We start from the raw sequence: 18965 nt of genomic DNA, 5'->3' as shown, positions 1-18965 counted from the left end.
TTTTATATCGACCCCGAAAGGATGAAAGGCGAAGTCGACCTCGGCGGAATTTGAACTCAGAACGTAGCAGTAGACGAAATACCGCTAAGAATTCCAACCGGCGTGTTAACGATTTTGCCAGCTCTCCGACGTGCTAATGATTCTCTGACGAGCTAATGATTCTGCCAACTGGTCGCCTCCAAGGATGTTAGGGTATTGAAACATGTTATCGACCTCGAAGAGATAAAAGGTAAAGGTGGCTTCGACGAGATTTGAACCTAGAACGTAAAAAGACGGAAGAAATACCGTGAAGTATTTTATCTGACATGCTGATCCACAACCCATGCATATGACTGCATACTATTATTTGTAATTTTGGGACAAGGACAATAAATTTATGGTGGGGTGGGGTGGGGTGGTGCGGAAAATCGATTACATCGATACAGTGCTCAGCTAGTACTTTATTTTAGCGACCCCGTAAGTCGACTTCAGCCAGAATTTGAACTCCGAACTCAAAGAGACGGACGAAATGTCACAAAGCAGTTTGTCCATCGTGCTAGCGATTCAGCCGGCTCGCGACCTTTACTACTACTACTACTACTACTACTACACCCACACACACACACATACACTTACACACGCACACGAGGTGGGGGCTGAAGAGTTTGGGGCTTTAAGGATATCGCGAAAGGCCAGGTTAAAGGCTCAACCTTCCGAGTTCTTTTTACAGGGCTTAGAAAGAATAAAGTACCGCTGCAATAAGTGTGTGAATAAAATCATGATTAACTGATCCTCCTATATTTCCTTTTACCCAAAGCCAGGAACTTTTCAGCACACACACCCCTCGTGTGTGTGTGTGTGATAAACCCATCTCATCAGAAAAAATTCCTCCGGTACATCGGCTAATGTGTGGCTGCCACAACAGTTTCACCTCACAAGGAAACACATTTTATTATAACAATGTATTGTTTTGAATACACCAGGATAGTATAACATCCAGCGAGAAAGTCATTATGTCAAAGTAATATTCTTTGATAAGAGAATAGATTCTACCTAGATACATCTTCATCACAGTATATATATTATTTTAAATTAGTATAAGTTTATATTGCATTAAAACTATATATCTTCATTGCATCAATATTTAAGCAGAACTTCAGCAAAAAAAAAAAAAAATAGTGTATCGGGAAATAATAGGTTGTTGTTGTTGTTGTTGTTTTTTACCAGACGATAATCTTTTCACGAGGCATTGAATTAATGTTAAATTCATGAAGTCAAGTTAACGACGCTTAATCGCTTGAACTGTGCATTTTCAACAAAAAATGTAGCGCACTTATACACATTTATCAGTCCAAATAGTACACTAAAACGGGAGAAAACACTACAGTTGCAACAAACAGCAAAAATTTAGAGTCAATTAAATATTTTTTAACCTAATTCAAATTCGAAGCTGGAATTGCTCGAGTTTTTTTTTTCTTTTTTTTTAATGCTATTAAGACCGTTTTTTGATTTTCTGGAACTCTGCTACTAGTAGTAGTTGGTTGATTTTATCGCCCCTCCATTCAGACACTTACTGGTATCTCCTTCTCTTGTCACCCGTAATTGAGTCCAGTATTCCCGGTTCCAGCAATAACCATCATTTCTTCCACAGCAGAGCGTCATTCCCTTAGAATTCCTCCTTTTGCTTGCATATGTTTTTGCTGCCACCACTCATATGCAAGTGTTTAATAAGGTGTTTAACCACACCGATCTCATTGATCGCAGTGATCCTTCAAAGGCCATGAATACACTGCCTCTCTGAAGACTAATCCAATATAAAATATTTGGCTCCATATGTAGTATGGCTGTTGACTGCACAAGAATGTGAATATTGATAAAACCCACTTAAAGGTATCAAAATATATATACTCAGTATTAAAAAAATTACCAATTTTTATAACATGTACCCAAAGTATCTGAAAACGAGTACATCAAAAATGGCTCTCGAATTAAAAAAAATAATACGTCAGTTTGAATGTCCAAACAACACAAAAGAAAATGCAACTTCAAATTTATCAATTCACGGAAGTCACGATACAAGAATTATGGTTGAATAATATCAGAGATCAGTCTTCCACATTAATGAGCTAATGTATTTTGTTAATTGCTTATGTTATTAACTACGTATATTTGAGAAAAAAAAAGTCCGAGGATGTTTAATCTTTATCGAAGAGTCGATTGGAATAAAGGTAGCTTTGCTATCAAACAAAATCAGATACTTCTTAAATCTGTATTTGTAGCAGACATGCATTGCCTATTTGATTTAGCAGTTAAAAATACTAATAAATCACTCCCTGCCTAACAAAAGCTATGACACGAAGGTGTTTTATTTAATTAAAGCTAAAGTAAATTTATTAAGCAAGGCAAGCCATAGTTGTTCAGCGAAATGGCGAGTGAAAAGATAGCAACCATTAAAAGTGATAACAAGTAACAAGAAAAGAATAAAAAAGAATTGAGAAATGGATATCAAGCCAGAACTACTACTCTTCACTCCTTTAAGTTGATATTTCTAGCTTTAAGTTAAAGAGATTTTCACCGGAAAGTCAAAGAAATGCTCTACTATTAGTGATGGTATTTTTTTCCACACAAACCACCATTTCTAACATCGTTTTTCTCTCCTATACGTCCTCCCAGCACCCGCTCTTCTCTTCCTGTCTACGGACAAAGCATTTTTTAAATTTAATTTCTTTTCTGCAATCCCTTATTAACACTTCAATTTCTTTCCTCCTGTAAATTATTATCCTTTACAGTAATTTAATTATCATCTCCTTCGAGTTTTTATTCTTTAAATGAGGTGACAAGATGTCATATCAAATGCTGTTTTCTGCTGTTTGTATAGATCTGTTAATATAGATCTTCTAGCTAGCCTTTCTCAAATCTCTCTTCCTTCCATTCTCTTTCTCATTTCCTCACGTACTCATACACGTTTATACATGCGTACAGATACTATTTTTGTCATAACGTATTCGTTAATGACAAGGAAAAAGAAAAAATATGGCCAAATGAGAAATTGTAGTTATTCATATCAGTGACATTATTCTATTAGAGAAAGGCTCTTTAATCAGAAACTGCGAAGCTCTAGCAAAGACACGTCTTTTCAACAAGGCATATCCGTTGAAGGATGACCATGTTGCGTCAATAGTTTTTCCGCCGTCAGCAAATTGTCTAACAATATACTTCCCTCGATTCTCTATTGTTGCTACTTCTTCTTTCCGGACTGGAGCTGACGGCATAAATTAGCAAACCAAACAAATTTTTCATAGAGAAAATATAATTAAATGATTTTAAAATTGGTTACTGATTAAATGATAATTAAAATGGCAATCAGAGTCAGCAGCAAACAGGATGAAGAGATGTTTTCCTTCATTAAATGTTAGCCAAGTTATCTGAAAACACTGAGACCAGACTAGGATTTACGCAATTCATTTAAATTACACCCTAAACAGAAAAAAAATGCATCTATACGGGAATACGATCTTTTTATATCATAATAGATTGCATTTGATTCTTAAATACAGAGGATAATATCAATAAAATATAATAAAGTCTGTTCTTTTCTGTTTCTTTTTCTTTCGTTTTTTTTTCCAAGTAGAGGGTGTAGTAGTCATATACCACATGGATTATAATGTAATGCATAATAATAACTATCTAGGTTGAATATACCTCTACATGTGTGCACAAAATCTCTCTCACAACCACACACTCACCCACAAATTATATAGTTATATATACATACCCACACACACACATACATACACATGTACATATGTGTGTGTGTGTGTGTGTGTACATACATATATATATATGTATATATACATATATACACATATGTATGTAGGTGGATAGATAGATAGATAGATAGATAGATAGATAGATAGATAGATAGATAGATAGATAGATAGATAGATTAGACAGACAGACAGATAGATAGATAGATAGATAGATAGATAGATAGATAGATAGATAGATAGATAGATAGATACCAATTTGGAAAGAAATTCAGCTTTTGATTTAATGAATATGTGTATCCACGTATGGATTTCTATAACAGATAATGTCTGCACTTCATAAAATATAGTTGAATAAACTTTACAATTTTTACATTATGCATGCATACATGTATGTATGTACGTATGTATGTACGTATGTATGTATGTATGTATGTATGTATGTATGTATGTATGTATGTATGTATGTATACACGCATGCATATATGTACGTATGTATGTTGATATGTATGCGTGTGAGGGCGGCGAGCTGGCAGAAACGTTAGCACGCCGGGCAAAATGCTTAGCAGTATTTCGTCTGCCGTTACGTTCAAATTCCACCGAGGTCGACTTTGCCTTTCATCCTTTCGGGGTCGATTAAATAAGTACCAGTTACGCACTGGGGTTGATGTAATCGACTTGATCCCTTTGTCTGTCCTTGCTTGTCCCCTTCTATGTTTAGCCCCCTGTGGGCAATAAAGAAATAGATATGTATGTGTGTATACACGCATGTATATATGTATATATGTTGATATGTATATATCAAGAATACATGTATATATGTATGAAACCAATGAGAGAATATATGTATATATTTAAAGACATCACCAAAAATATCCAATAAGAATTACATACAACTGAAGCTACAAGAGTCTCGGTAAAATTCCATTGAATTACAATTTAATTCTACAGCAATCGACACAAATTCGATAGATGGCCCTCTAAAATATATGTTCAAGAGGCGATGTGTACACATATTGCCTGGCAATGTTTACGTGTGTGAGTGTATGTATTTGTACCTCATCCTCTTCTTTAAAACATACTTGTTTTAAAATCATAACGTGTTCCAATTATGCCACACACACTGCCTACGGCTATTGATTTAAAAGTCGTCTCGTTGAATTGTTTAGACAGAAAAATTTTCAAATTTTTCCAGAAGTATCTGCATGAAAAAAATTAATAAATAGTTAAGTGCAGGCTACAATACTTTGGTGAGTCGAGCGTAATTTTTAATTAATTATGATTAAAATTCTAATGAATAGAAAAGTCATCGATGTTAATGAAAATTATTCTCAGAAGAAAAGGAGAGAAATTGCAAAATTTCAATCGGTCGATAGATATTTTAAAAACGGAGATGGAATGGGAGATGTCAGATCCTTGTCAACTACGGTAAAAACATAGGACATATTTCAGTCTTATTGGACCTCTACAGCAAAGCATAGGCAACTCAGTGGCTGCCAAGATCTTAGAACGACTAATAGTTACAATCTGTATGTGTGTGTGTGTGTGTCTTTATGTCTGTGTTTCTCCCCTTTCCATCGTTTGACAACCGGTGTTGGTATGTTTACGTCACATAGAGTAAGTGCCTGGCATAAGAAAAAATAAGTACTATGGTCGATTCATCCGACTACAATTCTTCAAGGCGGTGCCCCAGCATGACCGCAGCCTAATGACGAAAACTAGTAAAAGATAAAATATAAATGGTTATTATACTTCTATGTATTTTTTTGCTTACTGTTTCCTTTTCTTTGTTTGCTATTTAATGGCTATTATATGAGTCACCGTTATTACTGCTGCCACTTAGAATTCTACAATTATAACAACTAACTCTAAATTTAGTTTGTATCAATGTAGAATATTTTAACTGTTTCAATCGATTAATTCTCTTTCACTTTGCTGTTGTTTTTAAAATAATGACTGGGGTCTTTCTTTAAGGTCTGGTTTCAAAACCGGCGTGCAAAATGGAGGAAGCGAGAAAAACACCTCCCATGTAACTTACTAGGGTGTCCCACCTCAGCCTACTCTCCACAAACAGCAACGCAACATCATTACGGTCTTTTGGTAAGTAACACCGATCGCAATTTATTTAATAATTTTTAATTATTTCTGTTTTGTATTTGTTTTGCGGGGTTCTTAATGTGAAATCGTGAGCTGAAACAAGTTTTCTGGTATTTCGGAGGGGGTCATCTAGCCCAATAATAAACATAGACACTGGTTATATTCCAACTGTATAATTATTATTAATCAATAAGTTAAGGCAACGAGCTGGCAGAATCGTTAGCACGCCGGACAAAATGTTTAGCGGCATTTCATCCGTCTTTAAGTTCTGAATTCTATTGACCCCCGAAAGGGGATAAAAAGATAAGAACCAGTTGAGTACTGGGCTCGATGTGAACTTAATGACTTTGTGCCAAAATTTGAAACCATTATTAGTCAATAAGTTAAGCATTTAACCAATTAACTAATCGGTTATTTGATTAATCGTTCGAACAATCAATCAAGCAGATAGATTTCACAAAGTTCTTTTGTCATTATTCACGACTGAATGGTTAACTTGTTGACTAATAATAATAAAAGAAGTGAAATAGAACGAGTGCGTGTATTTGTTGTGGGCACAAAAAATATATTTTAATTATATTTTCATTTGAATCTGTTGTCAAAAGTGAATTATTACGATAGAAAAATTTCCTTTGTAAATTCCATCTTAAAATAGGCGCAATGTGTGCTGCAGCACTGGGACCCATAATGTAATTTTGTCACATTGCGATATAAATGGAGGCCCACTTCTTCGGTACAGCGATCTGGATCATCATTGTCTAACAATGGCCATGTTTCTAGTCTCCATAAAATAATTTTCTCATTAAAAGCTTGACTCGTATATTTTATTTTCATGTTATGTGTTGCGGTTTACGTGTTGTCCTCAGCAATAATTAAAACTTGTTACAGTCAAGTTTGAACTTTTATCTTTACTAAACGATCCTTCATTTTGTAAAGCTTACAATTTAATCTCACGTATTAACGGTTAGCCTCAGCCTTAAGTAAAAAGCATGTTGGGTTAAAAATACCATTGGGTAAATAAAAAAGATCGAGAACTTTTTTTACCCAATGTATTATAAGCTGTTATTTATAGCTATATCCACTTCGAGATTCATCTTTAAGTTATTTATTTCATATCTCCGCGAAGCGTCAATTTATTCATTAATCCAACATAATCTCTAAAATCTACAACAGTAACTGCCTTACTTTCATTATTTCGGATATTTCGGACAGTTCCAAGTACCTTCTTTTCCAGTCTCATCAAGTCGAATTTCATTAAATACCCCTTATACCTGGGACACCCTACATTGTTTATTATTTTGAGAGTTCGCCTGTACATTTTGGATTCTGTTTATATAAAATATAGGCGCAGGTGTGGCTGAGCGGCAAGAGGTTTGCTTCCCAACCACATGGTTCCGGGTTTAGTCCCACTACGTGACACCTTGTATCTTCTATAGCCTCGGGCCGATGAAAGCCTTGTGAACGGATTTGGTAGACGGAAACTGAAAGAAGCCCATCCTGTATTGGTGCGTGTGTGTGTGTGAGCGCGCGCGCGCGCGTAAATGTCTTTATGTCTGTGTTTGTCCTCCACCACGAACCGGTGTTGGTGTGTTTACGCCCCCGTAACTTAGCGGCTCGGCAAAAATGTCCGACAGGATAAGTACCAAGCTTTAAAAAAAAAGTACTGGAGTTGATTTATTTGACTAAATATTCATCAAAACGATGCCCCATCATGGTCGTAGTCCAAAGACTGAAACAAGTAAAAGATAAAAGAATATATGGAAGATGATGCCCTGTAAGTTCCTTCATTTGTTTAATCTGTAGTATTTACCTTCGATCAAAAATATTTCTGTTCCCTTTTATCGACAGCCTTATAAGGCCGGTTACTCGGTTTCCAAAGCGTATAAAGTGACCGGGATCATAACATTCTCCTGAACAGGACGCCGGTCCGTTGCGGGGCTCAAGGCCAGAGGAGAGGGGACACGTCGATTACATCGACCCCAGTACGTAACTGATACTTCATTTTTATCGACCCAGGAGGAATGAAAAGCAAAGTTGTTCTCAGCAAGATTTCAACTCAAAACAAAGAGCAGGAAGAAATGCCATGCTTAGCATTTTTGTCCGACATGCAAAAGATTCCACCAGCTCGCCACCTTCGACATTAAATATACAGCAAAGGAACTGGTTATTTCATCAAAACCACGTTTTACGTTTGTAGAATTAGTTTGATCTCGGGAATATTTTAACCAAAATTAATTTCATTGAACAACATTTGCCAGTACTTCAATCCAAGCTCAATTTTAAGCAGGTCTTACGAACCGATTCAATTGTACGTGTATGCTACATCGCCTAATATATACTACATCAACTAGTTTTGATAAATTTGCTCAGAAACTCTAAAATATAGAAATACACGCAAATTTCGAATAAATAAATATGGTAATCCACTTTGAACATTGGACATGACTATCATACAATGAAATAATAAACAATGGCACAACTGCTCACTTCATAGTTACATTTTTCCATGTATTTTTTCTTTCTTCTTCTTTATTTTACTGAGATATATAGTGAAACGCGCTAAGTATCTTATACTCTCTCTCTCTCTCTCTCTCACACACACACACACACACACACATACACACACGCACGCACATACACATATTCAAGCATGTATGTGTGTGTGCATGTGTGCGTGTGTGTGTGCGTGTGTGCGTGTGTGTGTATGTGTGTTTGTGTGTGTTTAAACAAACAAAAATGAACAGAAAATAGCTAAAGACAAATGAGAAACGAATCGATACCCAGTAATTAACGTAGTAATAATTAGCGTTATGCCTCTGGCACTATTCCGCGATTTTCCTATTCCGCGATTTTCAGTCTCCTTTTATAACCTTATAAGTTTACACACATTTTCAGAATCGCTCCATTCCAGCCCAGCAAAGTGTCAGAAGCCGTCTAGTTAACACCTTTTTATATTTGTTCTCTATAGTTATATCGGAAATGAAAACTTCTTTGAATTCGCTGAGGTAAGTAGAAACAAATAGTTAAGTAATTGTGTGAAATCTCGGAAAATAAACGCAAGTCATGTTTATTGACTTGTTCAATCGTTTCATTGCTGCTAACTTACATTTATGGCCCTGGATATGACTTTAAACTGCATCCAATAGTGGGACCCTGGTAATGGAGTTCCAAGGTTGTAAGGAGTAATTATTGTTCTCGTGTCTACTCTGAACCGAGTAGTAACATCTATCAGGGTCCCTGGAATGGATTAATTAGTATGTCACAAAATTGCCTCTGGAAGAAGGTGATTCACAGACACCCCAACAGACCCAGGGCAGATGAGGCCCTTCAGCTCTTTAGCTGCTCATCTAAGAGAAGATAACTAAGAGAAGATAACTAAGAGAAGATAACTCCCTACAAATCCTGCATCCAGATTGGGCTCATGGCACTTGTTGCACCTGAGCAGTACAAGTTTGGAGGACGAGAAAATGGCACTGGTTCTGCACGAACCATGCGCTTGTAGGATAATTTATTGTTTAAAAAATGTAAAGGGAGTAAACCCCTAAAGAAAATCTAGAAGGAAGGACCCTAAGGCAGATATGTGTAGTCATACTTAACTAATATCTGGCATCCCCTTTGACTCTATAGATACTGCGAATGTATTGACTTGTCTTGCCTTTGTGGCGCATCCAAGAGTGAAGAGGTGGTGAGTGTATTTGGGGCTAGGTACTTGCTTCTGGAAATAGCTTAGGCACAGCAGAGGTGGTTAAGTCCCTGCATTACCCTCAAGCAATGACAAAAAAGGCCAACCAAATTTATTGACATAAGCCTAAACTATTTGTATGTTTGTAGACATACAATATTCTTCAGATATCCCTAAATGACCATTTAGTGACTTGACTTCTAAATGAAAACATAGTGAGAGCACTCTATTCGTGCCCACCATTTAAGATTGAATATAAATCCAGTTCTTTTTTTCTTTTCAATTCAAATGGATTTTACCCTCATAATAAGGCACACCACTACCATTCTGGTGATTACATTTTAGTCATTCATCATGATTTTGAGAGAGATTAGAAACCAATACTTCTTTTGTTGGAGTCAAAATACTTCGACTTTACCGATTTTTTAAACTATTGAATCTAGTTTCACTGTTTCACTGAGAAGATCTAATAAGATCTGTTTTTTTATTACCCATGCGGGCTAACATAGAGAGGAAGAAGATCTAATAAGATCGAGACTTTCCCGAAGTTTCCAGTGCGCTGCTAAAAGTTAGATTTGATCTCCGCAAAATATCTTATTTAAATAATTAAAATTTTGTCTCCCTATTCTTCTTTTCTACTTTGATCAGTTATTCAAACACTTGTCTCTAATATAAGCACAAAGCCGGCAATTCTAAGGAAGGAAAGATTTTCAATTAAATTCATACCAGGATTTGACTGATACTTTATTTTTATCGAAAGGATAAAAGCCAAAACTGACTTCGGCGCAATTTGAACTCAAAATGCAATGAGCCAGAAGAAATGCTGGAAGATATTTTGTCCAACGCTCTAACGATTCTGAGAGCTCACCGAATAAATCAATGAAATAATAATTGCTCATATCACTGACGGCGTAATTTTTATTAATTAAAATTTCTTTATTTCAACGTCAAGTATGCATTCACGATCGCAAGGTCGAGGTTTCGATTCCCGGACCGGATGTGAATTGTGTTCTTGAGCAAAACACTTTATTTCACATTGCTCTGCAATCATTTTAGCATCTGGCATATTACACACTGTGCACCTGTACAAGCAATGTCGATTTGATGGAGGAAATAAGTTAAAATACAACACAAACTTTTGATCAAGAAATTGAGGAGCCCTCATCTATCGTTTATGGCAGGAGAATCCACAATTAGGATAATTATATATCTAATTAGTAAAAAAAAAAAAGAAATTGAAGCGCAAATTAGTGGCTACAATCAACTCCATCAGATTATTGAAATTTACATTTACTCTGTCGGAAATAGAACTGGCATTGTTGCAAAATATGTAATCTTTCTCGAAACTGATTGCTCATCCGATATCACCTTCCTGTATTTAAGTAATTTATTGAACTTTTAGTGCTATGTTTTCATCTACTTTCTCCAAAACTTGTAATCTCGGATATCAAATTGCATAATAACTTCAAATAGAAGTGAACTGTCAAGCCCTTGTTAGGTGTTTATCCACTGAACCAGTCTTTTACTGGGCCGAAAGGCCAACTGAAACAAAACCGAATCACCACTTCGATTCCTTGGCAGACTCTCTTCTTCTCGTTGCTCGACATTTGAAAAGAATAAATTGCACGTCCAATTGTTCACCGCTCTTTATTCTACATAAAGGTTCGTGATGTTCATCAAATAAACTGTGGAAATGCCACAAAGGAAAATTATTAGGTCACTAGGTCAAGTTTGGGCTGGACAATGCTTTATATATCTAAAAACAGACAGACAGACAGATAGATAGATAAATAGATTGATTGATTGATAGATAGGGTGGAGGGAGAGAGAGAGAGAAATTAATTTCAAGTTTTAGTGATTCGAGTTTTAATAAGGTACCAAGTTACATTGAGTCAACGACTCAAAATTTACTGAACTGATAAGTCATTAATCACTGACGCAATAGATTTATACAGAAAAAAAAAAGCGACATCGCGTATTATTCGGTATATAACACAATTCAGGTCTACCAATAAGTGATACCCGCTTACAAATGTACTTTGAGAGGCGTAAAAATATATAACTTTGTTCGGATATAAAACAGGAATACATAAAAAGAAAATTATGATATGCATGTATGCATGTGTAAATTAGAGCGTATGTTGTATTATATTTAACATAATGTCTACATTCCGGGTTCTCCATTTATTTTCTAAAATTTCATTTTTCTTTATCTATCTGGCTATATGGCTTTCTATAATCTTATTCCAGTCCCCCCTTCTTTCTCTCTTTCTCTCTTTCTCTTCCTTCCTTCCATTCTTTCTTCCGGTCATACACACTCCGTTATCTTCGTTTTTTAGTGAAGAAAAAATTTCATTAAAAAAATGTAAATTGACACATCGTTATTTTCTAGTAGAAAAAAAAATCAAATCAAAAGCCGTTTCCATTTTGATCAAAGAAGAAAGTAAACCAATGTTGAAGATAATACAAAGTAAAATCTAAAATATGGAGATAAATAAGTATATCATATCTTGTGTATAAGCGTGCGTGTACATACATACATACATACATACATACATTAATGCATAAATATATAGATGCATGTCAAAGAGTGTGTGTATATACATATATATATATATATATATATATATATATATATATATATATATATATATATATATATATATATACATATATGTGCACACACTTGTGTATGTCTGTGTGTGTCTGTGTAAGCGCGTTTGGTAAAATCTGTGCATAAGTATATACGCATATATAGTTACATGTATGTGGTGTGTATATATGCATGTTTATATACATATACTTTGCGCGCGCGCGCACACACATACACACATACATACATACATACATACATACAGATATACAGATATATATATATATATATATATATATATATATATATATATATATATATATATATATATATATATATATATATATATACACACACATATAAAACTTAAAACTTGATAGACTTTTCAAAGAATGAATTCGTCTGGGTTTATTGTGAATCGCCCGCAAATAGTTAAAAGAGAAATTTTGGTATGTTGTTAAGAAAGGATGGAATCTGTTGTCACGTGGAACCAGTCACGAACGGCTGCTGCCTCCATGAAGATCATTATAGCTTGATAAATAATAGAAAATTAATAAGTATCATTTTATGGCACTGCTCTTCCATAGCTCGTGTCTTTGTCCTTCTCTCTCTCTCTCTCTCTCTCTCTCTCTCTCTCTCTCTCTCTCTCTCTCTCTCTCTCTCTATCTATCTATCTATCTATCTATCTATCTATCTATCTCTTTCTCTCTATCCCCAGGCTACATATAAAAACATAAGTATGTTTGTGTATGGAAATGTCTGCATAAAAAGTAGAATTTATATATGAACTACTGTGAAGTTATATCTGAAAGTTATTTATTAAAATAAATACACGCATACAGGCACAAACATACACACACACATACTCACTCAGGCGCATGTACACTCTCCATAAAAACACACACATATCAACATATAAGAGTCGCATAAGCCACTGGTACAATTAGAAAATTGAAAATCTTCAAATACGGCAATAATCTACAGACCGAGATGAGAAATATGCCGGACTAGCGTCATATTGATTCTCTTTAGTAAACTAGGGTACACTATATTAAACACCAAGAAGACTCGTATGCAGCTACTAGAAATGGTATGGAAAAATACATGATATAATGCAGAAATCATGGATACATATACATGCATACGTCAGCATACGTATGTATGTATGTATGTATGTATGTATGTATGTATGCTAGCATATATATATATATATATATATATATATATATATATATATATATATATATATATACGTGTATGTGTGCGTGTGTGTGTGTGTGTGTGTGTGTGCGTGTGTGTGTGTGTGTGTGTGTGTACAATTAACAAATTTAGAGCTTACGCCATGCTGAAGGTTCCTAAAAAGAATGAAATAGTATTATATATGATTACCACTAACTAGAAATTGTAAGAATTTTGCAAAAGATAAATGACATAAAAGAATTTAAATTAGTTACTTATATATGTGAACTCTTTGCATCTTTTTCATATTCCTTGCCTTCACATTCAAAATATTAATCCTACCTCACGTTGGGAAGAGACTGTCACCTGCCTTTAAATTAGTAGCACTCCAGAGCTCACCACGAGTTCATATGAAACTAAAACAAAAAAAGAATATAAGAGACGCCATGACAATATAGTAAGGATTGTCCATTGGACACTTTGGAACAAGAATGAACTTGACAGAGCAAAAAAGTGGTACGAACATAAACCCGAAGGCATCATCGAAAATGATAATGCAAAGATCTTGTGGGATTTTATGATTCAGTACGACCATGAGACAGAAAATAGGAAACCAGACATGGTGTTAACCTTCTGTCTACCAACGGGTCCAATGGACCCATTTCAATTTTTTTTTCAGTTGCTTTTTCCTACTTCATCTTTCAGGAGAATATAAATATGTGAGAGCAGTATCTGCCTTTAGTCTGCTATCAAGTTTCATATTGTTCAGTTGTGCTTTCCAATATGCATAGACGTGAAAAATCGAGTGAAGACCAAATATTGAAAAGGATACTGGAATTAAATGAAGAATGGGAAGAAGATAGTAGTGATTCTTTCTATTGCTCTAAAGTTGATGGTGAAAGTGATTGTGTGCTGGACAGTTTAGGTTCTGTGTCATCAGAGGATGAAGATACCCCAAAACAGTTATCATGGATACATATACATGCATACGTCAGCATACGTATGTATGTATGTATGTATGTATGATTGAGTTATGATTGAGCAATATGTTTCTAGAGACAGACAAGAAGTCTGGCATTCTAATCCTCTTATTCAAGCAGCAGTAAGAACTTCATCTTGCAATATTGTGCACCAAGAATGTGGACCATCCCATTTTGCTAAAACGTCTTGCGACAGCATTGAAACATATTTTACTATCTTTATGTGCCAGAATCTTCTTGAAGTAATTCATAAATGGACAAATATTGAAGGTCAGGTTGTTTACAAAGATAAATGGAAGGAAATTAATCACTCTGAACGAAATGAATTTATTGGACTGATTATTCTTATAAGTGTTTATAAATCTAAACATGAAAATGTCACACAGTTATGGAGTCAAGAAGATGGCCGCCCAATATTCAACAAAATTATGAGCCGGGGAAGATTTCAACAGATTTTACAAGTATTGCATTTTTTGATGATGCTAGTGCAAGAAGAAAAAAGAGAAGTGATGATAAGCTGGAGCCCATAGGAGAAGTATTTGAAATGTGGAATCAGAATTTGCAATATGGATATGTTCCAAGTTCATGCATGACACTTGATGAACAATTAGTTTCATTCAGAGGGCACTGCCAATTCCGGATATATTTTCCTTCAAAACCAGAGAAATATGGAATTAAATTTTGGGCAGTATGTGACAGTGAAACATCTTATGCCTGGAAAATGCAAATCTACCCTGGGGAAGACCCAGTAAAAGGGAAAGAGATAAATCAAAGTTCAAGAGTTTTTGAAGACCTAGTAAAAGAACTTGAAAATACTGGTCGCAATATAACTTGTGATAATTTTTTACAAGTCTGGGATTGGCTCGAAAGCTGCTTAGCAAGAAAACTACTTGAGTTGGAACAATTAGAAAAAACAGAGTAGAACTTCCAAGTGCTTTCACAAATGGAAAAGAAAGAGAAATCAACAGCACAATATTTGGATTTCAAAAGGATTCTATAATCCTATCTTATTGTCCCAGGAAAAATTATGTAGTCACACTTATGAGTACAATGCACTCTCAGCCTTCAATTGATTAAAAAGTGCTGAAAAGAAACCTGAAGTTATTACATGTTACAACAAAACAAAAGGAGAAGTAGATACCCTAGATAAGATGTTAAGGACATACACTTGCAAAAGAATGACTTGAAGATGGCCTATGGTTATATTCTACAACATGATTGATATAAATGCAGTGAATGCTAAACACAATCACTTGCAAAGTTTCAAGGGTAAAAGAAGACTGTGCCTAATTCAGTTAGGAAAGGAACTTGCTAGAGTTAATGCTAAACAAGAACATGACAAACAATCTTCTAGTTCCGCTAACATTTCTCAATCAAGAAAAGAAGACGTTCTTCAAGCTCGTTTGAGATTCTTCAGCCAAAGAAAAAAGGAAGGTATTCTTTGTGTAGCCCAAAAAATACAAGAAAATTCGTACTACATATAAGAATTATAATAGCCATGTTTGCCAAGAACATTCCAATGTTGTCTGCATTCACTGCCATGAAGAGCTGTAATTCAGTATTTTTGTAATTTTTTTAAAATTTATAATATATTCTGTAAAAACATGGAACAAATAGGGGCTGCAATAGGGGTGAAGCACTTACAGAAAACAGAGCCGCTCGAATATTCCGGATGGTGCTCGATAAATAAGGGTGTTACCTTATTTCACTGGTAGTGAACAGCTCGTACCGTAGTACATCTCCAGCATTAGAAGCTGCGTAAAGCCAATAAAGAAGAAGAAGAAGAAGAAGAAGAAGAAGAAGAAGAAGAAGAAGAAGAAGAAGAAGAAGAAGAAGAAGAAGAAGAAGAAGAATTGTTAAATGCCGACCAAATAATACCAGAGTGGTTGACATTGGGTGGGACAGTGCTGTGCCTGAAAAACATCGAAAAAGGCAATACGGTAAACAATTACAGGTCGATATCCTGTTTGCCACTTATGTGGAAGTTATTGACTGGAATACTCGCAAAGTCAATGTACGAACATCTGGAAAAAAATGGAGTCCTGCAAGCGTAAGTGCAGAGGTACCAAGGATCAAATCCTGCTAGACAAAACTGTACTTATAGACTGCAAGAGGAGGAAAACTAACTTAGCCATGTCATGGATCGACTTTCGTAAGGCGTACGATATGATCCCACATTCTTGGATTATGGAGTGTATGAACCTATTTGGTATTGCATCGAATGTTGAGCGATTACTTGGAAAAAGTATGGCAAATTGGAGGACAGACCTGACAGCATACGGAAGAAGCTTAGGGACAGTAGAAATTAGGAGGGGCATCTTCTAAGGGGACTGCCTGTCCCCACTGATCTTTGTACTGTACTTGATACCACTAACACTGATTCTGAGTAAAGCAAAAGCTGGGTATGTATTCAAAAGCCGCCAACAAAAAGTCAACCATTTGTTATTCATGGATGACCTCAAACTTTATGGTAAAGATGAAGCCCAAGTCAGTTCCCTCGTTGATACAGTGTATACCTTCAGTGCTGATATCGAAATGGAGTTCGGACTGAAAAAGTGTGGTGTGTAAGTCTTGACGAGAGGCAAAATGAAATGTATGGACGGGCTAACGATACCGTCTGGGGAGGTTATGAAGCAGATAGAAGAGACGGGCTATAGGTACTTGGAGATTTTGGAAATGGATAAATTGATGGAGAAAGAAATGACAGAAAAATTTAAGGTGGAGTACTTGCGCAGACTAAGACTGAACCTAAAGTCGAAGTTGACCGGATATTTGCAAATATCCAATCAGCTTCTCCGTCACAGCTTCTTTGTTTTTCCTTCTAATTTTTTTTTTTTTGGTAATACCCATTTTGATGCTTCCCTTTAATTTTTTTACACTGGCGAGAATTCAAATTATTATTATAATTAATGTTCTTTCTTACATGTTTATATTACCATTTGAAACGGTCGTATGTGGAAATTAAATTCTAATTTGAACTTTTAACATCTCTTCTCCATTTTTCTAATTGTTAGTAGTGTTTTATATAAGATTTTATTTTATACATGCCTATAACAAACATTTTACTTGTTATTTTCATATTTTAATTGCTTGCTTTAGCAGTATACCATTTTGATATGATGAATATTTATTAGAAATATATCTTTTTGGTCAACCCCAAAATTTTTGAATTGTTCTACTTGAACTTATTCTTTCTCACACACACATATGTATATATAGATAGATATAGATATACATACATACATATATATATATATATATATATATATATATATATATATATATATATATATATACGTGTGTGTGTGTGTGTGTGTGTGTGTGTTGTGTGTGTGTGTGTGTGTGTGTGTGTGTGTGTGTGTGTGTGTGTGTGTGTGTGTGTGTGTGTGTGTGTGCACCACATAATGCTGCAAGAAACAAATGGGTGTCAGATACACTCATCTTATCAAGACAATTCTTCAGTTAAAATTGGTATCGTTAAGTTCATGCGTAAAGAGAGATGTTTTAAAGTGATTTTGACTCGGGTCTTGATAATATATAGACATTTATTTTTTGATGGATGTAATGATATAGCATAAACTATACAAAATCTAGAAAGAGATAATTGCTCTACCCAGATAGGAAGATAAATTCTGTAATATCTAACAACATAAACTCAGTCTAAATAAATTTATGCTCCTCACCCTCGATACAAACTTCCAATTACAACAAAAATATGGCCAAAACCTTGTAGCACTAACTTTTCTACTAACTCTTGGTAAATCTTGGCTATACACACATTGCAATCATAGAATTATTTCGTGGTGGATGTAATAAACATAGATATAAGCATAACAATTCACCAGTACTCAGCATGAAACTCAAACATTTATTTCATTCACCGTGGTGCCACTTAATGATCCGATCCTTAGCCAAGGGACATGACTCTAACAAACAAAATTTTCCTCTGTATTTTCTCCAACGATTTTCGTTTTTTGTTCCTTACGACACCCGCAAACTCGATGCGACAGGGCTTACCAATTAATAATTTCTTTATACTGGATTGTCTATCAAATATTTTACGGAATCAATTCGTACGAGGAAATGCTTAAACACTAAGCTCAGAAAAATCTTGCCTACACAAGTTTTTACACTTCTGAAGATGAAGTATGAGCCACAGCACTTTCCTTGCGGCATTTTCTCTTACCCACAAAACCTGAGTCATAGGTGGGATGCTAATGCAGAGGAAACATCACATGTCCCCTTAACAGTCACTGCAACACAGAGACCGTCGTAAATAAGACAGAGGTGATGTCAAAGGACACAGTTGTCAGTCAGACATGTAGAAGTATGTGAGCGCAACAGGAGGCTGTTTCAGAACCAGACTTAACAACCATAACTCTTCCATTTAATATCCAGAAAAACGCCATGTTACAGCCTTGGTTTGACATATATGATCGTTAAAGAAAAGCGCCATGGATTACAGTACTAAGTGTAAAGTGTCGGAGGGCGAAACTCTTACTTCAACAGTAGCAGAAGCTGCAAGTTATGCCTGACTGAGAAAAGATTTATATTATAGAACTCTCTTCACTTGGACACCCATTTAAACTGCAAGAGAGTTCGTGGCCACATTAGTGAATATGTGATCTGTTACTTAAGGGCTTCACTATGATTATAAACGATAGGACCACCACCGTCACACACACATA

General features: G+C 35.3%; 1 protein-coding gene across 2 annotated transcripts in view; it reads left to right on the top strand.

Moving 5' to 3' along the window:
• LOC106871752 (uncharacterized) overlaps positions 1-18965 on the top strand; it is a 46758-nt gene that overhangs the window by 26117 nt on the left and 1676 nt on the right. The window contains exons 3-4 of one of the 2 annotated variants that reach the window (XM_014918382.3): positions 5721-5846; positions 8812-8848. In XM_014918382.3, coding sequence (XP_014773868.1) covers positions 5721-5846; positions 8812-8826 — 141 coding nt within the window. In that variant the 3' untranslated portion in view covers positions 8827-8848. The remainder of the gene's footprint in view (positions 1-5720; positions 5847-8811; positions 8849-18965) is intronic. The other variant, XM_014918381.3, reaches the window with a different exon arrangement.

This window comes from Octopus bimaculoides, chromosome 5 (assembly GCF_046866305.1).
Source record: "Octopus bimaculoides isolate indiv1 chromosome 5, ASM4686630v1, whole genome shotgun sequence".
Classification (NCBI taxonomy): Eukaryota; Metazoa; Mollusca; class Cephalopoda; order Octopoda; family Octopodidae; genus Octopus; species Octopus bimaculoides.
The sequence above is the reverse complement of the archived record's forward strand: the minus strand, read 5'-3'. Positions and strand labels throughout refer to the sequence as shown.